The sequence below is a fragment of the Piliocolobus tephrosceles genome, chromosome 19 (genome assembly GCF_002776525.5).
Source record: "Piliocolobus tephrosceles isolate RC106 chromosome 19, ASM277652v3, whole genome shotgun sequence".
Lineage (NCBI taxonomy): Eukaryota > Metazoa > Chordata > Mammalia > Primates > Cercopithecidae > Piliocolobus > Piliocolobus tephrosceles.
In genome coordinates this window covers 20,998,021-21,021,477 of record NC_045452.1, presented here as the reverse complement: position 1 = coordinate 21,021,477, position 23,457 = coordinate 20,998,021, and the positions used below count along the sequence as shown (strand labels likewise).

Below are 23,457 nucleotides of genomic sequence, written 5' to 3'. Positions count from 1 at the left end.
CACAGTCATAGCTCACGGCAGCCTCCAACTCCTGGGCTCAAGGCCATCCTCAGCCTCCTGAGTAGCTGGGACTACAGGTGCGTGTCACCACACCCAGCTCCAGTTTATAGATTCATCTCCAGTTTATAAAGGAGGAAACCGAGGTACCGAGAGGTTAAAAAACCTTCCCGGATAATACACTTGTCCAGCAAGTGGCCACTCCAGGATTTGGCCCAAGGTGATGTGTCTTCAGGCTGCCTCTCTGCCACTGTGCCATGCGGCTGGGTGGCAGTCAGCAGTGGGTGGGTGCCTGCAGTGGTCTGTAAAGACCACCTGAGATGTCCTTCCTCCTCTGTTCCACCCTGTCCAGGTCCAAGAAGACAGTTTATGAAGACAGAGCAGGTGTGACTCTCTCAGCGTGCTCCTGTGTGAGAAGCAGGCTGACGCCCCAAAGGGAAGGGCGGACATCAGAGACAGTGCAAGCAGAGGACATAAGGGTGCCTCAAAGCCCGGAGGCTGGGTGATGTAGGAGCCTGCGTGTCCCGAGGCGGGTGCTGGGCCCAGTGTGAGTACGTGTGACTGTGACTGAGACAGTGTGACTGCTGAAGGCAGGGACATAGCAGCTCCCTGACTGGGGGCGGAAGGCGTTAACTGTGTGAAGGCTGGTTGTGGGTGGGTGGGCTCTGGGCCTCGAACCCGGGGGCTGACGGAGATAGTAAACAGCAGGGTGACTGACGGGAGGATCATGTTGGTAGCCCTGCGAAGATGCTGCAGGGCTGTGGGGGTTTGTGTGACTTTGCAGTTCAACAAATTCAAATTCAGCCAACGCTGGCAGGGCCTGTTGTGCCAGGCAACCAGCTAGGAGGAGGAGACTCGGACCCAGCTTGCAGCTGAAGGGCGCTGGCTGCCGGATTCACCTTGTGGTGCCTTCCCTTGCTGGCATTGAGTCCTTACAATAGTCCCATCCCCAGGTTGGGGCTAGACGGAGTGGCACAGAGGGAAGTGACTTGCCCAAGGTGACCCAAGCTCCTGAGTGCCAGGGCAGGATCTGAATTCAGACTCTCAGGCTGCAGAGCCTCAGTCCCTCCCCGCGACGCCTGTGCCAGGGTGGAAATGTCTGGTCCTGGAGGGGAGCTTGGACTCCTGGCCTTGGCCCTGGAGACATCCCCCTAGACCACGTGGGCTCCTAACCTGTCCATGGTCACAGTGCTGAGGGGCGGGACGGTGGGTCGCCCCTAGTTCTTCTTTTCCCGGGGCCAGATTCATGGACTGAGGGGTTGCTCGGCTCTCAGAGACCCCCTAAGCGCCCCGCCCTGGCCCCAGCCCTCCCCCAGCTCCCGCCCCCCCACTCCTGGCGCTGACTCCGGGCCAGAAGAGGAAAGGCTGTCTCCACCCACCTCTCGCACTCTCCCTTCTCCTTTATAAAGGCCGGAACAGCTGAAAGGGTGGCAACTTCTCCTGCAGCCGGGAGCGGCCCGCCTGCCTCCCCGCGCGCCCGCAGCCTCCCCCGCTGCCTCCCTAGGGCTCCCCTCCGGCCGCCAGCGCCCATTTTTCATTCCTCAGATAGAGATACTTTGCGCGCACACACATACATCCCCGCAAAAAAAGAAAAAAAAAAAAAAAAGCCCACCCTCCAGCCTCGCTGCAAAGAGAAAACCGGAGCAGCCACAGCTTGCAGCTCGCAGCCCGCAGAGGACGCCCAGAGACGCGAGCGGGCGGGCAGACGGACCGACGGACTCGCGCCGCGTCCACCTGTCGGCCGGGCCCGGCCGAGCGCGCAGCGGGCACGCCGCGCGCGCGGAGCAGTCGTGCCCGCCGCCCGGGCCCCGCGCCAGGGCGCACACGCTCCCGCCCCCCCCCCCGGCCCGGGCGGGAGTTTGCACCTCTCCCTGCCCGGGTGCTCGAGCCGCCGTTGCAAAGCCAACTTTGGAAAAAGTTTTTTGGGGGAGACTTGGGCCTTGAGGTGCCCAGCTCTGCGCTTTCCGATTTTTGGGGCCTTTCCAGAAAATGTTGCAAAAAAGCTAAGCCGGCGGGCAGAGGAAAACGCCTTTAGCCGGCGAGTGAAGACGAACCATCGACTGCCGTGTTCCTTTTCCTCTTGGAGGTTGGAGTCCCCTGGGCGCCCCCACACGGCTAGACGCCTCGGCTGGTTCGCGACGCAGCCCCCCGGCCGTGGATGCTCACTCGGGCTCGGGATCCGCCCAGGTAGCGGCCTCGGACCCAGGTCCTGCGCCCAGGTCCTCCCCTGCCCCCCAGCGACGGAGCCGGGGCCGGGAGCGGCGGCGCCCGGGGGCCATGCGGGTGAGCCGCGGCTGCAGAGGCCTGAGCGCCTGATCGCCGCGGACCCGAGCCGAGCCCACCCCCCTCCCCAGCCCCCCACCCTGGCCGCGGGGGCGGCGCGCTCGGTCTACGCGTCTGGGGCCCCGCGGGGCCGGGCCCGGAGTCGGCATGAATCGCTGCTGGGCGCTCTTCCTGTCTCTCTGCTGCTACCTGCGTCTGGTCAGCGCCGAGGTGAGTTGCCACGGCGGCTGGGGCTGGTTCTTCATTCATTACCTTCGCCCCCACCTTCTGACCGCCCCCTCCTCTCCCTGCAGTGAACTTTGGACCCCTGCAGCCCGCGAGCCTGACGCCGGGCGCTGGGTGACCTCCTCGGGCTGGGAGCGAGGTCCGGGGGTGACAGGCTCTAAGGGAAGGCAACAGCGGTGGCTTTCTTTCCAACTGCCCGGCGAACCTGGCTCCCTAAGCCGTTCCGTGTCGGGGGAGGGTGTGTGTGGCCCTGTCCCCCACCCTTTGGGAACCCGAGAACAAGCCCCTTCCCAGCCGGGGGAGAGGGGGTGGGGTGGCGCCCAGGGTGCAGAAGGCAGCGCGTCCTCCCGAGCCCACTTCGGCGCCAGTCTCGGCTTAGGCTCTGTCCTGCCATCGGCGTGCCCAGGAGGTGCAAGCTTGAGCACCGGTGCCATCCACGCCGACCTTTGGCGGGACTCGGGTCCCACCCTGGCTTCCGGTTGGGGTCCGGGTGGACGCCCTCCGTCATGCGCAGGGCATGCCCGGCCCCAGAGCACTATCTGGAAGCAGCTTGTGTCTCGGGCGCGGGGGTTGGGGTGGGAGTAACAGGGAGAGAGACAGAGAGAGGGAGGGAGAGAGAGAGAGAGGGACGCAGGTAGGTTAGGGGCACTCGGGTAGGGGGAGGACTGGGGGCTCTGAAGGAATCCAGCCCCCGGGGTGGTGTGTGCCTGAGGCCTTGCCGTACCTGTGCCAGCGCCCTGCGAGAGGAAGCACCTCTCTCCCCCGCATGCAGGGTGCGGAGCGCGCCGCCTGCAAAAGCCTAGCTGCACGGGAGATGGGGTATAAAAACATCTGCGGGAGCGCTGAGGTCGGAGCCGTCCCCATCCCTCCCAGCCTCACGTAGCCGTGAGTTGGCAAGTCTACCCGGAATCCAGGTGGGAAAGGGGGCGGGGCGGGAGGACGCGCGTGGTGGAGAGGAGAGGGCAGCGTGCCTGGGTCCCGTCCCACCTCCGCCCGGCTGCGGCCGGGAGTCCGCACCTCGCCCGCACCTTGCCGGCTCCCGGGGAGGGTCGGCCCCTGCGGCCTCCAGCCAGGCGCAGGAAGGAGGCAGCGGCGGCGAAGGGGTTAAGTCGGAGGGCTCGGAAGCCGCGGCCCGGCCTTGGGCCGCCGCCAGCGCAGGTTGTTTTGACCGCGGAGGAGCCGTCGCCGTCTCCTTTTGTTCTCGGGACTCCTCGAGGGCCGCAGGCCGCCCGCCCAGGGGCCCCGCCCTTCCGCGGCCGCCCCCCGCGGTCCGCACCCGGGAGGGAGGACGCGGGGCTCGGCCGGGCCGCCTGCAGGCCCCTCCCGACGCCCCCTCCTCGCCTCTCCCGCAGCCCCCCGGGCCGCGGCCAGCTGTTGGGGAGGGGGTGGCCGGCCGGCCCCAGCTGCTACCTCGCCTCGCCTTGGGACCTGGGGGCTGGGCCCGGTGCCAGGGCGTCCTGGGAACGGCGGCGCCCCGTGGCTGCTCTCCGCAGCCCACCCCGCCCGGGCCCCCGACTCGCTCACTCACCCCACGCATGCACACTCCTGGCCGGAGGCGATGCTGCGCTCCGGCGGGCGGGCGCGCAGAGCGACGGGCACGCACTACCGCGGCCGGGTCGCGCGCCCGCCGCCGCCACGCCTGTGCACACGCGGGACACACGCGCGCGCACCGCACACAAACGCACGCACGGCCCCTACACGCGCGGCCTGAGCACACGTGCGCGCACACCCACGCACGTACACAGGCACGCACGGGCCCCCGTGCACCCAGCGCTTGGTGCTCGCCCCCGCGCAACAGGTGGGCCCTCCGTGGGCCCTGGCACCTCACCACCTCTGTAACGGCCCCATTTCCTTCCTGGCGTCCTGTGAGGGAGGGAGAACCTCCCATCAGCTCCACAGCACCCACTTTTTTTTTTGCCTTGTCAGGTCAGCCTGACGCCCCTCAAACCTTACCCATCTGTGACTACTTTTTTTCAACCACCTCCGCGTGGTGGAAAATGGTGGTGATGTGACTCCGAGGGGCACTGAGGTGTCCAAACCGATTTCGCCTTCCCATAAGCCTTCATTTGAACCTGCAAGACTGGAGGGACCTGGCGTGTGCAGCCCGCGGAGGGGGCTCCCACCCCTGGCTGTTGCATTCTCTTGGCTGATCCCAGCGTGCCCCGGAGAGGCTGACAGCTGGATGTTTCCCCAGCCTCCCCTTACCATTTCCAGCTTCATCCAGCACCTCCTCCTCCTTTCCCACAGCTCCACCGGCTCGTGTATCTGGGGTGGAGGCTGTGGCACAGAAACTGCCTTTCTCCTCACTTTAGTCACAGCATTCTTGAACACATGGCCACAGGCGCGATGTATGTGGCACTTTGCAGTTTATGAAGCACTTTGCTGCTAAGCCTGAGTGAGCCTCAGGCTGGTCCTGGGGGAGGGGACCTGCATGGGGATGGGACCACGGTGGGGGGTCAGTCCAGGAAGGAGCTGTAATGGCCAGTGCTGGGAGAGTCAGGGCAGGCCTGCTGGTGGAGGTGGCCTTGAAATTGGCCACGTCCTGGTCGTGCTCGGACGAAGCTTTCAGCAGAGGGCAGGCAGCCCTGAGGCAGGGCTGGGCGGAGGGCCTGCCGAGGCCTCTGAGGTGCCATCTCCACCAGCTGAGCTGGCTTCCAGGAGGGCGAGTCCCACTGTCACGTGGCGCATCTGGCCTCCGCACCCTTCTTCCGGGAAAGAGTGAAGGGCCCCACAGCCCTTTGCCGTCTAGCTTCCTCTGGGTTTGCTAATGACCCTAGGAAGCAGGGGACCAACTGCTGGAATCCCAGAACCCTGGAGGTGTGCAAGGGCGGGTCAAACAGAATTTGAAGGATCTGGCGCAAGAGCCAGGAAGAGAGAGAGAGAGTGTGTGTGTGTGTGTGTGTGTGTGTGTGTGTCTGTCAGAGAGGGAGAGAGACTGATTGAGCAGAAATGGTGAATGTTTACCACGGGCCTCATAAGTACCTCTTCACGTCTTGTCTTCCCCTCCCCGCAATGAGGAGCCTCTTCTGTGACAACTCTTCCTATGTTCTGGTTTATTTCATTGTTTATTACCTGCTTTCTCCACTGGAGTGTCAACCCAGGGAAAGAGAGCTTTCCTCCTGGTCCCCACTGTTAGAACAGTGCCCAGAGCCCTGTGGACAATCGGTAACTATTTGTGCAAAGAACAGTGAGTGTTGGGTTGGTGCGGAGGGCAGGACCTGGCCCCCTAGTTGCTCCATGGCCCCACTGACTCCTCGGTTCGCTCTGCTCTGAGGGCAGCCCTCCTTTTCAGCCCTCCGGTATGCATCAGTCTTTCAAGGCCCCCCATCTTGAGAGAGAAGCCTGTCTGTCTCTCCTCTATCTTGGGACTTGGGCTACCAGGATTAGACAGGACAGAGAAGAAACAGGAAGAAAATCAGACTGCAAAGGTTCTGTGGATTATAAATGGCCGGACTGGTTCCTTTCTTCCTGCTTTAATTTTCCTCTGCTCCTGCAAGAGGTGGGGAGGCCAGGGTGCTGGACCCACGTGAAGGAGCAGAGGCTGAGCGGGAGGGTCCCAGGAGCAATAAGGAAGGGGAATGCTAGGTGGGAAACACTGGTTCTAATGGCTTCTGTGGTTTGCCCTGAGAGGGCTTCTTCAAAGGGGTTGGTTGGCTTTGGCATTCGATCTAAATAAGGCCTGCGACTCTCAGGCAGGCAGGCTCTGGGAGGCCTCATCAGCTTCTTCCTCTGCCAGCCACAGACAATGCCCCTGGTTGCTTGGCCCTGTGTGTCCCTCAGTGGGAACGGCAGGCAGGCCGGGGAGTGTGTATCTGTGTGTGTGTGCTGGGCCCACGAGGAGGGTGGGGTTCAAGCCCCTTTGATCTGCCAGCCTGGTGGGGAGCAGATCACTCACCTGGCCTCACGCTGGCTCGTGCCCTTCCTACCTGCTGCAGCTGGCGCTGGGGGCGGGGTCGGAGGAGGCTGTTTACCTTGGCTCCCATGGCTGGCTTTGCCCCAGCTCCCTCCTTGCCACGCCCTCACTCTGCCAGAAACCCCGGGCCTGAGATCTGGGGCAGCTTCTTCAGGGTGCCAGGCCTCCTTTGCCATGTCTGAAGTGAGCTGCCTACGTGGAGGCCTGCAGAACCTGTGCCCAGGAAAACCAGGCTCCAGACAGCTCACCTTCCCATACCAAGAAGAGCCTGTGACTCCGAACCCGTGCTCATGCTCGTCATCCTCAGAGCATTGCATCCTGGAGCTGAGCACATACTGAGTGTCCCCCCACCTTCACCCACCCCCAGCCCCGGAAGGGCCCTGCCAGCCCACACAGCCCCAGGCTCTGCCAGTGTGGAGGTAGGGTACCATTTCCTGTGGCCCAGCACAGGGGATAATGCAAAGTCACGCACTCTTTCATTGGCGGGCAGCTCTCCACCCACTCCTTGTCATCCTCAAAAATGTCCTGTGCTGCTGGCCCTGAGCACGTGTGTTACTTGCTGCTGCCCACAAAGGAGCCATCCGGAAAGAATTAATGATGATGACAGTGACAACTCATTAAGCACCCATTATCTGCTGCCAGCTCTGCTCTGTGCAATTATGCTTCCCAGTAACCCCGGGCGAGGTATTATTAGCCCCATTTAAAAGATGAAGAAGCCGAGGTTTTAGATTGTGACAAGATTCCAAGAATCCAGGTTGCCTGGCATCTGGAGCCGTTGCTCTTTCCTCTGCTACAGGGTTTTTTAGCCTCTGCCCTCCTGACATTTGGGAAGGCTGTCCTGTGCCCTGAAGGTTGGTGAGCGGCATTCCGGCCTCCACCCACTTAGATGCAGTGCACACCCCAAGTTGTGGCCACCAGCAGTGCCTTCATACATTGCCACTGTCCCGTGGGGGCCCAGTCGGCTCTGGTTGAGAGCCTCGGACGTGGGACATGCTGCAGAGTAAAGAGCCAACACCAACCTTGAGCACAGGAGAGAGAGGCTGAGATGCCCCATGGTGGGCTGGAACGGGTGGGCATTCTGGAGCCTGGGAACGACCCAGCTCTGCCACTTGCTGATTGTCTGGACCTGTTGCTGCTTGTTTAATTTTTTCTAAGCCTCATTGGTCTCATCTGGAGGATGGGGATACAAATACTGCCAGCCTCTTAGGATTGGTAGTTTATACGGTGTTTTTCTCAGCGTGTGGCTTGTAGCTGGCATTCATAGATGTTAGTTGTGGTATTATTACCAAATCCGGGGGCTTATGGGAGTTCTGGGCATCTAGTGGCCACATTACTAGAAGCATCTGCAGGGATGGCCTCCCTGCTCAGATTAAAAGGGACTCTAGGAGCTCATTTGCCTAGGGTTGGGGAAGAATATCCAGGTGGCTCTCCTGGTAGAGGAGGTGGAAGAATCATACTGGACAGAGCCTGGAGAAGGGTAGATTCCTTCATGCATCTGACCAGTATTTACTGAGGACCTACTATGTGCCCCTCCCTCCTACTCAGACCCTATCCTGGGCTCTTTCACACTCAGCCTTGGAGGGTCTGTTTGTTTCTGTAAAGATGTCATCTCCTGTGCGTCATGTACCTGGGTCTGTTCAGGGGTCCGCCTCCTCTGCTGTGGCTGGCAGCTGCAGCCGGCTCTCCAGTGGGCAGGGAGAGCTTGGCACAAGCACTAAGTGCCATTTGCTACTAGGCCTTTGGGCCCCTCCCCTGGGAGGTGAATTGAATCTTTACCCCACAAACACTTCTTGTTTTCCTTCTGCCAGTGATCCAGGGAGGCCTGGCTGGGCACCCGGCTTTGGCGTTTCCTCTGCCCCTTCTAACACCTCCTGGCTGAATTAGAACTGAATCGAATGTTTTTCAAGCCCCTCGATTCACAGAGGAGAGCCAGGACCATAGGGGGCAGTGACCAGCCGAGGTCACACGGCAGTTGGTCCGTAGGCGTGGGATCTGGCTCTCTGGCCTGCCAGTTCTGGGTTTGACAGAACTCTCAGGGGAAGCGGCTCTCGCTGGTGTTCACTGGAGACCAAGCCCTCTGTTCTGTGGGTTGGATACTTTGTCAACATTTGGAGAGCACCAGAGGCGTGGTCTCTCTTCTGAGGTGGAAGGAATGAACTTGCTTGAGGGCGGGAGGAGGCAGAGCCCGGAGGATATGGGGGCTGAAAGTGAGGGACAACAGCGCCCATACCGTCCTCTGTCTCGCATGTGCAGCCCCTGGCTGCCCGGAAATTGAAGGACAGACCGTAGTTCTCAGCCAAGCCCTGCAACCTTTTTTTCCTGGAGTTGCCCAGCAGCCCTTAGGCATTGGGCGGGGTTGCAACTCCAGGTTCAAACAAAGACATGGAGACTCAGGGGTTTCAGGGAATGATGTAGCTTTAAAAGTGGTCACCCCCACCCCCCCACCCTAAGTCTTCTAGCTCCTGGATCATGTGGGTGGCCAGAGTTGGTCATGGCTGAACCCCTGGAGGTGTTCGTAGACTTCATGATAAGCTGGAGGAAACAGAGTTTTTCGGGAGAGCCCCTTGAGGCTGGCCACAGGGCTGAGACGACCTCTCCTCCTTTCCGGCACTCCCCGTCCGCCATCAGGCAGTGAGAAAGCAGCATCCCTTTTGTGAAGGTAGCCTGCACCGAGCCTCTCCGAGCTCCCCGACCTTCGGCTCCAGGAGTGTGGAGTGAACCAAGAAGGGCCGGAAGTCCTCCCTTCTTAATCCAGGGAAACTGAGGCAGAGAGTGGTTTAACCCAAGGTTCTATAGTAGTATGCCAAGCCTATTGGCGCCCTCTCCAGAGCTGTCTGTCCAGACCTTGCAGCCCGAGTGCCTGTGCCTGCACGTGTGTCTTTGCACGCCTGGAAGTCCGGTCCCAGCCTTTGAACATGCAGTGACATCTTAGGAATTTTCTTTGCTTCTCAGTGGCTGGTGGTCTGGATTGTGATTCTCAGTCTCCTATCTGCCCTTGCCTCTTTCTTGGGATCTCTGGCATCAGCCCCTTGGGTCTCCTGGAACTGTGGGGGACGTGGCTGTGACCTTCCTACGGGGCTGCTCTTGTGTCATTGTGGGACCTGCGGTTTCCCTGGAGGAAGCCCGGCTCCGAATGAGGCCTGTTGAAGTGCTTATCAAGTTTCGAGTGTGTTTGGCAACAGGCCAAAGGGGCTCTAAAAATAGGGTTTGGTTGGGCACAGGGCACGGGTAAGCTTTCAGGTTTCCCGGCCGTATCTGAGGATTCCCTTTTGCCTCTTTCGAGTGAGAGACCTTCATAGATACCGCTAGGACCTGGGGCCTCCTGAGACCATCACACTCTGCATGCATTTATTAAGTACCTCTTGGGCCCAGGAGCCTGGGAGTACAGGCTCTGTCATCCCAAAGGCATGGGTTCGAATGCAGCTTTTGCCAATAATTGAGCCTTTCTTTGAGCCTTTGTTTTCCCCTCTGTAAAATGGGGGTTAGATTGGCCATGGGAAATGCTGGCTGTCTTCAACTGTCAGATGTGGAGCGAGACTCAGAGAGAAATCAGATTTTGGTGTCTTCCCAGAGCTTGTAGTTTGGTGGGGGAGACAGACATGGACAAGCAGGTCCAACTCAAAGCAAGCTGGGGTTCCTGTTGGGAGTTGAGGGTGCAGGGAGTGAGCTTGGTCTCAGAGGCTTCGGCAGGCCCCGATATATTGAAGGAAAGACCCTGGTTCTCAGCCAAGCCCTGTAACCGTTTTTTACAGGCCCCGAGGCCTTTGTGCTCCTGATCATCAGGCCTGGATCCTGCTTGTCCATCTCCCTGTGACCTCAGAGCTTTCTGCAGGAAAAAGCGAGAAAGCATGTGGTGGGGGAGATAGCCGTGCTGGAAAGCCCCCGCTCCCAGCTCACTCAGCCTTTTGGTGTCTGCCCGGCAGGGGGACCCCATTCCCGAGGAGCTCTATGAGATGCTGAGTGACCACTCGATCCGCTCCTTCGATGATCTCCAGCGCCTGCTGCACGGAGACCCCGGAGGTAAATGGAATCCTCGCCCCGCGCTCCGGCCCTCCGAGGAGACTCTAAGGGAGCTGGGAGGGGCAGGACAGGAGGCATCCCTCTTCCCTGACGTCTGGGGAACTGGAGGCCCATGGCAGCCCAGCGAGAGCCCGGCCACACCCATCCAGGGCAGGGCCGAGTCAGCAGGCGGGTTGGTACCTGGGACTTGGGGTGTGGCAGGAGAAGCACCCACGTGTGGCTCCGGCTTGGTGCCGAGGGTGGGGTGCCGGGAGGAGAGAGGGCGGGGAGAAGGTGCCCAGGTCATCTGCCGAGTATGTCTCCAGGTGTGGGCCCAGCCAGGGAGGATGGCACTGGAGGAGTCATCTCCCCGCCCCTCTGGCTAGAGGCCCAGTCTGTGAGGTCCCCTGGGGACACCTGGCCTCGACCAGCAGGCAGCCCTGCCCGTGCCCCAGAGCGCACTCAGCAAATGGGCACGTGCTCGGTGGCACACACGTGGCAGGGCTGGCGGGCTGGATTGACAATGTATTTATAAACGCTGTCTTCAGAGCAAATTCCATTCTATTCTAACCTCTGGCCTGTTCCCTGGAGCCCTGGTCAGCGGCCCCCCTGCACCCCCAGGTCCCCTTCCCTCTGGGGTTCTGTCTCTTTGTCACTTTGTAATCCTTGCCCAGACGCTATCTACGGGGGAACAGCATTTCCTGCCTTTGTTTCCTCTCCCCGTTGGGCCCCTGGCTCCCTCTCAAAAGCATTCCCAGGCCCTTTCAATCCTGCCTGTGCTGGGGGGCGGTGAGGCAGGCAGGAGGGGACCCAGCTGGGCCCACCTATTGTTCGCCAGGGCCCCCACCCGACGTCTCCCACAACCCCCACCCTATGCCCGACTGGCCGCCCCTGGCCACACACAATGGGGCAACTTCCAAATTTAGCCTTTCTACCATTTATTTCCAAGCCTTTATGCCCCCACCCTCAGACGGCCCCTCCACACCCCTGGTGGGGGTCGGGATCTTGGAGATGAGGCTTTCAATAGCAGGCCTGTTTCAAGGCAACCATGTGGCTATTTTTTCCTAATCAACTTAACCTTTCCACAAAGCGCATCTTTTCCCCATCTCCTCCCCACCAGGGACATTCCAGAGATGGCAGGGAGAAAGGAAAGGAGCCAGAGGGACAGATAGGCTCGTTGACGTAGGGGCTGTCAGGCTGGACGGAAGCGGACTAGTCATCAGACTCCCTGCAGTACCCGGGACGGACAGGCGGCAGGCGCCTTTGTCTTGGATGGGGCCAGTGGGTCGGGGCCAGAACTGGAGCCATGGGGTGCTGTGTGGAGGTGGCAGGAGCGTGTTCCCAATGCCTGTTAGTTTATTTGTGGCTCGTCACCCATGAAATAGACAGAAGAGTCTGTCCACGCTTTAACATCCAGCTCAGAGGCCTCCTTCAGCCCTCACTTCCCAGCAGCCAACCTCTGGCCATGGGCTCTGGAAAGGACCGATGTCTCAGACTAAGGAGTGCTGATGGGACTGAGATGGTGCCCAGCCTGGAAAAAGGAGCTGTCATTTGTTACCAGAAGAATCAACAGACGGCTGGGGGCAGAGGTGGGGCAATAGGTTAGAGACGGGGAGGGAGATAGATGCAGATACGGGTGAGGGGCCCGGAGCTAGAGAGACCAGGCCCTAGAAGGGTGTGTGGCGGGGACTCCCCACCACCAGCAGGCCCAACTCCCACCCCTCTTCTCCTCTTCTCTATCTTCAGCTCCCACCCCCGCCCCTCTCCCTCCCTCCCTTGCTCCCGCCTGCCCAGCGCCGCCATTGTCCAGGCCTCCAGAGGGGCTGTGTTCAGGGCATGCGGTCCCCCTGGGGCTTCTGGGAATTTCTCCATTCAGCACTTCCTATGGGAACGCTGGGTGGAGGGGCACTGGAAACTGGCCTTCAGTGCCCCAGGTCCTAGCCCCGCCCTGGAGGCCGAGGAGGGTTCACTTACAGTAGCAAAGGGGAAGGGTTATTTTTAACTCCACTGACATGGGTTCTGGCCAAAAATGTGGCTAAAGAGCCAGGGATGCAATCAGGGTCCTGGGCGTGCGGCTGTCCTGGGGGTTGCTTGGAGGGTCCGTGCTCAGGGCCAGGACCCGTGCATCTATGGGGGCTGGAAGGAGGGACTGTTCTCTGGAGTAGGGGGAGGCAAACCTCCTGTCTGTCCAGAGACCCTGGCGGAGGGAGCCCCTACCCGAGGTCGGGCTGCCTTGTGTCTGACTACGCCTTCGCCTGCAGAGGAAGATGGGGCCGAGTTGGACCTGAACATGACCCGCTCCCACTCTGGAGGCGAGCTGGAGAGCCTGGCTCGTGGAAGAAGGAGCTTGGGTAAGACTGAGGCACGCAACAAGGGTCCTTCAAATTAGGATGGGGGCCAGGGAAAGAGAATGGGGGCGGGCAGCCAGTCGGAGGGCTCTGAGGGTCCTCTTACAACTCCCTTTCCCCCCACATTCAGGACTGAGTGAACTGAGAGAGTAAAACCATCCTTAAATGCCTGTGTTGAGTCATCACACCCCTTCGCCCCCACACTATCTGTTTTCTAAATATAGTGCTGCAAAGCTCATTCGTTCCTTATTTCAATCCTGGAGGTAGATATTATTAACCCCATTTCACAGAATTGGAAACTGGGGCCCAGAGAGGGTAAAAAAGTAGGCGAGGTCACACCGCTAGGAAGCAGTAGGGCTGAGATCCCAACCTGCTGCCATCACTTGAGCCCAGCGTGGTCCCTGACGGGCTATGGGACTCACCTGCGGTGAAGGGCAGTGGCCTAGGCTGGTAGAACTTGAGCAAAGCCTGGAACTGCCTCCTGCTCCCTTGCAGAGATCTAAAGGAGACTGTAGATCATTAGGTCCCAGAGAAACCCTCCCAGGTGAGGCCAATGTCCGCTCAAACCCCTTCTCCTTTTTGACACCTGGAGTCCCCAAAACACTGCAGTTAGAGGCTGGGGGAACCTATGGATAAGAGTCAGGTGGCCTGGGCCGGGCACGTTGCCTTACGCCTGTAATCCCAGCACTTTGGGAGGCCAAGGCGGGCAGATCACAAGTTCAAGAGATCGAGACCATCCTGACCAACATGGTGAAACCCCATCTCTACTAAAAATACAAAAATTAGCTGGGCGTGGTGGCGTGTGCCTGTAGTCCCTGCTACTTGGGAGCCTGAAGCAGGAGAATTGCTTGAACCCGGGAGATGGAGGTTGCAGTGAGCCAAGACTGCGCCACTGCACTCCAGCCTGGCGACAGAGCAAGACTCTGTCTCACAAAAAGAAAAAAGAAAAAAGTCAGGTGGCCTGAGTTCTACCCCCAATCTTTGAATGTGGGCGGGATATTCAGCTCTCAGAGCCACCTGTCCTCTGTATGTGGATAGCAGCCGGTAGCCTCAGTGCTTGCTGTAGGCCAGACTTACTCACTTTACACCTTAGATCCACATGGGAGGGAGGCGCTGTTCTTATCCCACTTCATAGAGGAGGAAGCTGAGGCTTTGAAAGCAGTGGTGATAAAAGAATCCATGACACCGTAAGACAGCAGTGCACGCGTGGTTTCAAGATAATATGGTACCCGCATAACGACCACAAGCCCATAAATGTGTAAAATCATAAAGAAGAATAAAATAATTACATGCCAGCAGAGGGAAGGGGACATTTACTAAGCAAAACATGCCCCACACTCTGAATTTTCTCACTTGAAACCTACAGTGGTTCTTGGGTGTAGATCTCATTGTCCCCTTTTGCAGATGGGGAAACGGAGGCTTAGAGCGGCTCAGCCACCTGCCCAAGTCCCATGGCTAATAACAGCCAGGACTTGAAACCTGAACCCTGGGGTTGAAAGACATGAGAAAGAACAGTCCCAGGGGCACTGGCTGAGCTCCCCTGCCAGGTGGGGGGACTCTGGGCAGGCCCACGCTCCTGACCCAGGTTCCCTCTCCTCCCAGATTCCCTGACCGTTGCTGAGCCAGCCATGATCGCCGAGTGCAAGACTCGCACCGAGGTGTTCGAGATCTCCCGGCGCCTCATAGACCGCACCAATGCCAACTTCCTGGTGTGGCCACCCTGCGTCGAGGTGCAGCGCTGCTCCGGCTGCTGCAACAACCGCAACGTGCAGTGCCGCCCCACCCAGGTGCAGCTGCGGCCCGTCCAGGTGTGTAGGCTCCGCAGGCCCCCGAGGCTGGTCCCGGTGGTGGATGGAGGCCACCCTTCTGGGCCTCATACCTGACCAGGCTTCCTTGACTGGGCAGAGTGGTGTGTCGAAGGACGTTCCTGATTTGTCCCTGGGCTCTGTCTACAGGGGCCCACTCTTGGGAAGCTCTTCCTGGGCAGGTGGACTAAGGCCGACCATGAATCCTCTAAGGTGGCCCAGGCCACTGTAGCCAAAAGCTACAGACAGATACCCCAGGCTGGGCGAGGTGTGGAGCCAACTTGAAATAGGGATGTCACCTCCTTTACAAGGACAAAATCGCAAAACGTCCCTTGAAGAGACGTATCCGCAAATATTTGTCTGACATTCAGAGTGTTCTGGGCAGCTGCTCAGGCTCCCCCAAAGCTCTCCCTATTCAGGGCTCTCTTGAGAAAGGCTCGGTGGGTGCCCCTGCATCTTTGACACCTGCTTGTCTCTCTTTGACAAGCTGTGTCTTTAATAAGGAGGGAGCAGAGAGGCCCACCAGGTGACAGACACTGCAGAGCTGGGACAGGTCCCCCTGCAACAGTGGAATGCTGACCCTGGCTTTCTTCAGAGGGGCGGGGGATACATACCCTGGACTCAGGGAACATTCTAGAGTAGAGGCTATCTCAGGGAGCACCCTGGTCTCACCCTGGTGAGGGCAGAATCAGAGAAGCCGCAGCTTCTGCTTCTTGTGGAAAGATTCCTGCACGCTCCAGGCCAGCCTCGCCCGCAGGCTGGGCACTGCGCACTTCCCTAGCTCAGCACCGGCCCTTGCCTGATGCTCTGCCTGCTTAGCCGCACTTCCTTCTCCTGCCACCAGCCCGTGGCCTCTCCTCCTGCCCACCTTCCCTCCCTGGCTTGGGCCCCGCGCCTGAGACTACGAATGTCACTCCACCCCACTGCCCACTCTCGTGGTCTCTCCTGTCCTCAGTGCTTCCAGCTCTATGGATGGACACCTGACATCTGACCTCCCCGTTCCCACCTCCCTCCTAGATGAAGCCTCCCCCCACTTCCTTCCAGACAACCATCTCCCGCCTCTGGCGCAGCCCTGACCTTGGCTGGCGCTCCGGGAGTGAGTAGACTGCAGGCCCTAGCTCAACCCGGAAATGCCTTTCTGGCTCTCCCTCTCTGGGGGCACTGAGGGGGGCCCCAGGTCAGGAGGGCTTGTTTTGATGGAAAAGCTACGAGAAGGGCAGAGGTCAAGGTCCTGCTATTGTTTGGGCCAAAGCGTTTGCCCCGCAGCCTGCTCTCCGGGCTTTCGAGGAAAGATTGCTGCAGGAGACACTGGGGTGGGAAGCGCAGGCTGTTCCCGGGCTCCTGGCTGTGTGGCCTCTACAGAGGCATTTTGTGGCTCTGTCCTCCAGGTGAGAAAGATTGAGATTGTGCGGAAGAAGCCAATCTTTAAGAAGGCCACGGTGACGCTGGAGGACCACCTGGCATGCAAGTGTGAGACAGTGGCGGCTGCACGGCCCGTGACCCGAAGCCCGGGAGGTTCCCAGGAGCAGCGAGGTAACCGCCTTTCCAGGTTCAGCCCTCAGCCCCCTTCCCCTGCAGCAGCTGGGAGCAGGGGCCAGTCTTAAAAATGGAGATGGGATCACGCCCGCCCCCGGTTAAATTCATGGGAGGCTTTCTTTCCATCTTGCTGAGAACAAGCCAGATTCCTCCCTGGCCTGAGAGCCCTACATGAGGATTAGCCCCTGGCTGGCCCTCTGGTCTCTGCCAACCAGTACCCTTCACCTGTGCCACCCCCGCCAGGCAGGCCTCTTTCAGTAACCAAATGAGTTTCTGCTGTGGCTGAAGGACACTTCTCCCAGCTCTCCACAAGCCTAGCTCCTTCTCTTCATTAGAGTCTCAGCTCAGAAGTCACCTCCTCCTAGAAGTCTGCCCTGACCACCCCATCCGGCGTAGCCCCATTTCCAGTCTTGCTACCACAGCCCCCTGCTTTGTTGGATGTGGGGATGGGATAGTGGAAGGAATCTGGGCCTTGATGAGAGAAAGCTCCATGCCCATCAACTTCAGATACTGGGCAGCTTATCCTGGGGATGAGAAATAAAGCTAATTTCTCGTACCCTTGAGCAGGGGAGCCAGGACCAGTGGGGAGAAGCCACTGGAGAGAGAATTTAGCTCCATATGCAGAACAGCTGGCTGGTGATCAGTCAGGGGTACGAGATGGCGTTGGCAGCATTGTGAGGCAGTGAAACCCCATCTCTACAAAAAATACAAAAATTAGCCAGGCATAGTGGCACACGCCTGTAATCCCAGCTACTTAGGAGGCTGAGGTGGGAGGATCGCTTGAGGCTGGGATGTCGAGGCTACAGTGAGCCGTGATGGCACCACTGTACTCCAGCCTGGGCAACAGAGCAAGACCCTGCCTTTAAAAAAAGTGATTAATATGATTAGATGAGCATTAAAAAAATCATGTGAGTGATAGTTCTTTTTCAGTAACTTTCTATTGTTAGGGACAGGACAATCTTTTCATTCTCATTTCTTATTAACAAGACCCTGAAGACAGAGCTGTTTCTTGACCTCTGGGTCTTATTCCCAGAGCTGAGCTGAGTCGCTGGATGCCCTGGAAAGGCTGATCATATGACAGCTTCAAACTGACGTGTTATAAATTATTGAGTTAACATGGAGGATGATTTCTCTATTAAGGGAAAATTATATATATATATATATATATATACACACACTTTTTTTTTTTTTTTTTTTTTTGAGACAGTCTCACCCTGTTGCCCAGGCTGAAGTGCAGTGGTGCAGTCTTGGCTCACTGCAACCTCTACCTCCTGGATTCAAGCAGTTCTCCTGCCTTAGCCTCCCGAGTAGCTGGAATTACAGGCACCTGCTACTACACCCGGCTAATTTTTGTATTTTTAGTAGAAACGGGATTTCGCCATGTTGGCCAGGCTGGTCTGGAACTCCTGACCTCAAGTGATCCACCTGCCTCGGCCTCCCAAAGTGCTGGGATTACAGGCGTGAGCCACCACGCCCAGCCTCTTTCTTTCTTTTTTAAGAGACAGGATCTCTCTCCATCACCTAGGCTGCAGTGCAATGGCATGATCATAGCTCACTGCAGCCTTAAACTCCTTCCTGAGCTCAAGCAAGCCTCCCTCCTCAGCCTCCCAAGTAGCTGGGATTACAGGCACGTGCCACCACGTCCAGCTAATATTTTAAATTTTTGTAGAGATGGGGTCTTGATTTGTTGCTCAGGCTGGTCTCTAACTCCCGGGTTCAAGTGATCCTCCCACCTCAGCCTCCCAAGGTGCTGGGATTACAGGCATTGAGCCACCACGCCTGGCCTTCTTTATGTTTAAAATGAGTTACTTCATGTATTTGTTTCACATAATTTTCTAAACCAGTTTCTTGGGAGGTGCATTATACCAGTGAAACGTAGATGACGTAAAGTCCCATCATTTTAGTTCCGGTATTTTGGTTGAGTATGATGGTGTTTCTGTCACCTGTCCATGGGCCTGGCTAAGGCTTGGTGGCTCTCTGTGATACTGTGGTCAGTGTCAGACCTCCTGGGCTCAGATCTGCGTGCTGTCACTCGAGCTGTGTGGTGACCTTGTGCTTGCCTGGCCTTGGTATAGCCCAGTGTCCTGCTGATGGCCCAGGCTCTGAGGAAGAAACTCCCTGGGCCCTTCAGTGGCCCTCCTGGTGTCTTCTGTCTGAGGGGATCTGAAGCCCATCCAAGTCCCTGAACTGCTAGAAAATCTGCCCATTTGCAGAGATGGGATAGCTGCCTCATGGGACCTGGTGTCTGTAAGGTGGGAGGTCAGGTGTCAGATCCCGGCAGGCTGGGGGAGCTCAAAAGGCTCCCAGGAAAAGGCTGGCCTTGAGCTCAGCAGACACAGCTGTCCCTGCCAAGACAGCCACCTGGGAACCCAGGAGGGAGATAAGTGTATAAGAGCTCCCCTTGACTGAAGCTCACGGACATTGTCGTTTGTGCTGAGTGGTTGGAGGTATACACTCTAGAGGCAGATCCCTGAGTTCAAATCCCAGTCTCTCTGCTTCAGTTTCCTCATCTGTAAAGTGTGGGTAACAGCACCTGCCGGCAACAGCACCTGCTGTAAAGGGAAATGAGCATAGAGCAGCACCAGGTGCATGGTAAACACTAGCTGGGGAGTTTCTGGCCATTTCCATGTATTGTCTCCTAACGCTAGGAGGCCAGGGCTGCTGTCTTCTCTGCTTTAAAGATATGGAAATCGGCAGGGCGCGGTGGCTCACGCCTGTAATCCCAGCACTCTGGGAGGCGAAGGCAGGTGGATTACTTGAGGTCAGGAGTTCAAGACCAGCCTGGCCGACATGGTGAAACCCCATCTGTACTAAAAATACAAAAATTAACTGGGTATCATGACGCATGCCTGTAATCCCAGCTACTCGGGAGGCTGAGGCAGGAGAATTACTTGAACCTGGGAGGTGGAGGTTGCAGTGAGCTGAGATTGCGCCACTGCACTTCAACCTGGGCAACAGAGTGAGACTCCGTCTTAAAAATAAATAAATAAAGATGTGGAAATTAAGGCACAGGGTGTTTAAGTGACTTGCTCCCATGTCCACAATACATGGGAAAGCTCAGATTTGAGCCCTGGTGAGTCAGATCCGCAGCCTGAGTTGTGGTCCATCCATCCCACTCCATTGCTTCTCAGAGTGGCAAGGGGCAGGTAGGTGACAGGCACAACTGACCTGAAGGCCCAGCTTCATGGTGGGAGTGTGATTCTGGCCCAGAGCCCAGTGACCTCCCTACCACATGACTGGATGAGGCTGAGAGGTTGGGAGGAAACCTCAATAGTAGGTCAAGCTAAGGAAAATAAGAAAAAAAGTGAATTGTAGCAGCTGCCATGTGCTGACCACTTCATACTTGAAGCTTTTTATTATCCCTCCCAGGTCTGGGGGTTGACTGGGCTCAGTTGGGTGGTTCTGTTGGCCCGTCTACTGGTTGCAGTCAGCTGGCGGCCTGGGCTGTGGTCATCTGGAGGCTCAGCAGGGACAGCTGGGCCTATTTTCCTCTCCCTGTAGTCCAGGGCCTCTGGCTCTGTGGGGAGAGCCAGTCCCTACCTGGCCTCTCCATGTGGCCTCTCCAGCAGGGTAGCCAGACCTGTTATGTGGCAGCCCAGGGCCCCCCAAAGCATGAAGGCGAGAGCTGCCGGGCCTTCTTAAGGCCTCTGCCTGGAACTGGCACAGCTGCACTTCTGCCTCTTGTTGGTTAAATAGCTCCAACTCCAGGCGAGATTCAAGGGGAGGGAAACAAACTCTTATGGTCAGTGGACAGTGACAAAGAACTTGAAGCCATATTTAATCTACCCGGGTCTGTGTCCGGCACTGTGCAAAGAGCTTTGCCAGCGTACTGTCATTTATTCCTCCCACCAGTCCTATGAGGTGGGCAGTCTTATTACGCCCATTCCACAGATGGAGGCGCCGAGGCTCAGAGAGGTTCAGTCATTGTTCCCAAGGCACATACAGCTGGTGAGCCGTGGAGTTGGGATCCAAACCCAGGACCCTGGCCCAGATTCCCCTCTTGTCCCTTTCCTGAGCCCAGAAGACCTCAGGAGGTCCGTGGCAGGCCTTGGTCAGTGGGGAGAGACCGCCCCAGTGGTCCACATGCTCACGAGCTCTTTCTTTTGCTTGTGCAGCCAAAACGCCCCAAACTCGGGTGACCATTCGGACGGTGCGAGTCCGCCGGCCCCCCAAGGGCAAGCACCGGAAATTCAAGCACACGCATGACAAGACGGCACTGAAGGAGACCCTCGGAGCCTAGGGGCATCGGCAGGAGAGTGTGGGCAGGTGAGGGCCGGGCGGGGAAACGGAGGCCTAGAACCCTGTGTTTCCTTCTCCGTGGCCTGTGGGTGGGGTCAGGGGAAAGGATTTTTCCATCCAAAATCCAGCCTCTGAGCCTTGGTCCTCTCTGCTCAGTTATCAGCTGGGGCAGGGTGGGCGGTGGGCTTTGGAGACCCCAGCCCAGCTGTGTCCCAGCACGCCCTAAGAGAATGGGAGGTCTAAATCTCAATCTTCCCAGCCCCTCAACGCCCCAGCCCTGAGCACTGCTGGAAATCAGGGGTGGCTAGTTGTCCCCAGCTCCCTGCCCCTGGCATGGGGGACATACGAACGTGGGATGGACCCTCTAGGTTGTCTCTGACCCCCCGTCTCTCTGCTTGGCCTGCAGGGTTATTTAATATGGTATTTGCTGTATTGCCCCCATGGGGTCCTTGGAGTGATAATATTGTTTCCCTCGTCCGTCTGTCTCGATGCCTGATTCGGACGGCCAATGGTGCTTTCCCCCACCCCTCCACGTGTCCGTCCACCCTTCCATCAGCGGGTCTCCTCCCAGCGGCCTCCGGCGTCTTGCCCAGCAGCTCAAGAAGAAAAAGAAGGACTGAACTCCATCGCTGTCTTCTTCCCCTGACTCCAAGAACTTGGGATAAGAGTGTGAGAGAGACTGATGGAGTCACTGTTTGGGGGAAACGGGCTCCTTCCCCTGCACCTGGCCTGGGCCACACCCAAGCACTGTGGACTGGCCCGAGGAGCCCTGCACATGGCCCTGAGGACCTCTCAGCGTAGCCTGCCTGGTCCCTGGACCCCTGGCCAGCTCTGAGGGGAGACACCTCCAGGGAGGCCAGGCTACCTCGGACTCCGTGGCTAAGACCACAGACGGGCACACAGACTGGAGAAAACCCCTCCCACGGTGCCCAAACACCAGTCACCTCGTCTCCCTGGTGCCTCTGTACACAGTGGCTTCTTTTTGTTTTCGTTTTGAAGGTGTGGACTCCTCTAGGTGGGTGTGGCCACACACCAAGTGGCTGGGTGCCCTCTCAGGTGGGTTAGAGACGGAGTTTGCGGTTGAGGTGGCTGTAGATGGTGACCTGGGCATCCCCTGCCTCCTGCCGCCTGCTCCTCCCTGCACTCCACTCTGATTCACCTCTTCCTGTGGTTCCTTTCATCTCTCTACCTCCACCCTACATCTTCCTCTTGTCCTGGCCCTTCAGTCTGCTCCACCAAGGGGCTCTTGAACCCCTTATTAAGGCCCCAGATGATCCCAGTCACTCCTCTCTAGGGCAGAAGACTAGAGGCCAGGGCAGCAAGGGACCTGCTCATCATTTTCCACCCCAGCTAAGACTGCCATGTAAGGTTGTGCAGGGTATGCACTGCACAAAGACATTGTATGCAGGGAGCACTGTTCACATCATAGATAAAGCTGATTTGTATATTTATTATGACAATTTCTGGCAGATGTAGGTAAAGAGGAAAAGGATCCTTTTCCTAATTCACACAAAGACTCCTTGTGGACTGGCCGTGCCCCTGATGCAGCCTGTGGCTTGGAGTGGCCAAATAGGAGGGAGACTGTGGTAGGGGCAGGGAGGCAACACTGCTGTCCACATGACCTCCATTTCCCAGAGTCCTCTGCTCCAGCAACTGCCCTTCCAGGTGGGTGTGGGACACCCGGGAGAAGGTCTCCAAGGGAGGGTGCCGCCCTCTTGCCCGCACCCCTCCCTGCTTGCACACTTCCCCATCTTCGATCCTTCTAAGCTCCGCCTCTGGTGGCTCCTCCTAGGAAACCAGCTTGTGGGCTGGGAATGGGGGAGAGAAGGGAAAAGATCCCCAAGACCCCCTAGGGGTGGGGTCTGAGCTCCCACCTCCCTTCCCACCTACTGCACTTTCCCCCTTCCCACCTTCCAAAACCTGCTTCCTTCAGTTTGTAAAGTCGGTGATTATATTTTTGGGGGCTTTCCTTTTATTTTTTAAATGTAAAATTTATTTATATTCCGTATTTAAAGTTGTAAAAAAAAAAAATAACCACAAAACAAAACCAAATGAATCCGCCGGAGGTCTGTCTTTTGGCATCGTGTGTGACAATTAACCTTTCTGCCTTGGCAGGATGTGCCGACAGCTTGCGGCGTGTTCCTCTCACTCTGGGAGCTTCAGGCGCGATCGCACACACTGGCGCGCGCGCACACACACGTACATGCTCATACATGCGTGCACATACACGCAGGCCCGCGGCTTCGGGGAGGCCTCAGTCTAGTGGGAGGGAAGAGACACACAGGCCACTCTGTCGGTCTCGGTCCTGACGCAGTCCTGACACGTGGACTTGTGCCTATCTCTGGCAGTGACGAGAGATGGGTTTCTGCAGCCTGAGGGTTTCCATAGAGGAAGTGGATCCTCAGCATCGTGGGGTGGGCTGGCTGTGGGGAGGGAACAGCCACTGTGGGGAACACTGGAGGAAGTCCCAGAGGGGATGTGGGATTTAGAAGGAAACAGTGGAAAGCCGAGTCTGGGGTCTGGTCTCGGCTTAGCCCCCCCTTAGCCAGCTGTGTAGCCTTGGGCAAGTCACAGACTCACTCCGGCTAGAGAGGATGAGGAAAGGTGTGTGGGCTCCAAGCTCCTGTGTTCTGTGCTTCCTCTTGCTTATGAAGACTTGGGTACCAGCTCATAAAAAAGAGGCTAGATGTAGTCTAGGTCCCACCTGCAGCGTGGACTGGGGCTGAGAGGGACCCAGAAACTAAAGATCTGGGTGCTCACAAGGGCAGTCTAAAACTAAAACCATTTTGCCCCCCGAGGTAGTAAGCGCCGTGTCACTGGAAGTGTGTAAGCGAAAATTGGGGAACAATGTGGCTGAGGTTAGACTGAATAACATTTGGGCTCCCAGCAATTGATTGATCAATGGACTGATTCATTCCTTCACTCACTCACTCTCTTGAACCTCTGACATGTGCCTGTTACGGCCAGGAGCTTTTATAGTCATTTGATTTGAATTCATCCTGGGGTTCCTAGCCCAGCCCTTGAGGAAGTAGAGTCCACCCATGGTGGTAGTGGGCCTTGCAGATCTGAGGGATCTGTTTACCTGGCAGCTCCTACCCCTGCCTGCCCAGTC

At 57.9% G+C, this 23,457-nt stretch overlaps 1 protein-coding gene across 2 annotated transcripts; it reads left to right on the top strand.

Moving 5' to 3' along the window:
• Positions 1–1,353: 1,353 nt before the first annotated feature.
• On the top strand, positions 1,354–22,401 carry PDGFB (platelet derived growth factor subunit B). 2 transcript variants are annotated; one of them, XM_023222249.3, is made up of 7 exons: positions 1,354–2,490; positions 10,342–10,438; positions 12,679–12,768; positions 14,368–14,573; positions 15,959–16,103; positions 20,222–20,372; positions 20,752–22,401. In XM_023222249.3, exons 1-6 carry the CDS (start codon positions 2,428–2,430, stop codon positions 20,344–20,346), a joined length of 726 nt encoding a protein of 241 aa, XP_023078017.1. In that variant the 5' UTR covers positions 1,354–2,427; the 3' UTR covers positions 20,347–20,372; positions 20,752–22,401. The 2 variants fall into 2 exon arrangements, with proteins under 2 accessions (XP_023078017.1, XP_023078018.1); XM_023222250.1 differs by having other exon boundaries at positions 2,325–2,490; positions 20,902–22,401.
• The last annotated feature ends 1,056 nt before the right edge of the window (positions 22,402–23,457 follow it).

Excerpts from the sequence above, each read along its gene's own strand:
- PDGFB (XM_023222249.3), top strand. The coding sequence starts at position 2,428 with ATGAATCGCTGCTGGGCGCTCTTCCTGTCTCTCTGCTGCTACCTGCGT. Across the intron at positions 10,439-12,678 it reads GCTGCACGGAGACCCCGGAG|AGGAAGATGGGGCCGAGTTG; the intron begins GTAAATGGAATC and ends CTTCGCCTGCAG. Across the intron at positions 14,574-15,958 it reads TGCAGCTGCGGCCCGTCCAG|GTGAGAAAGATTGAGATTGT; the intron begins GTGTGTAGGCTC and ends TCTGTCCTCCAG.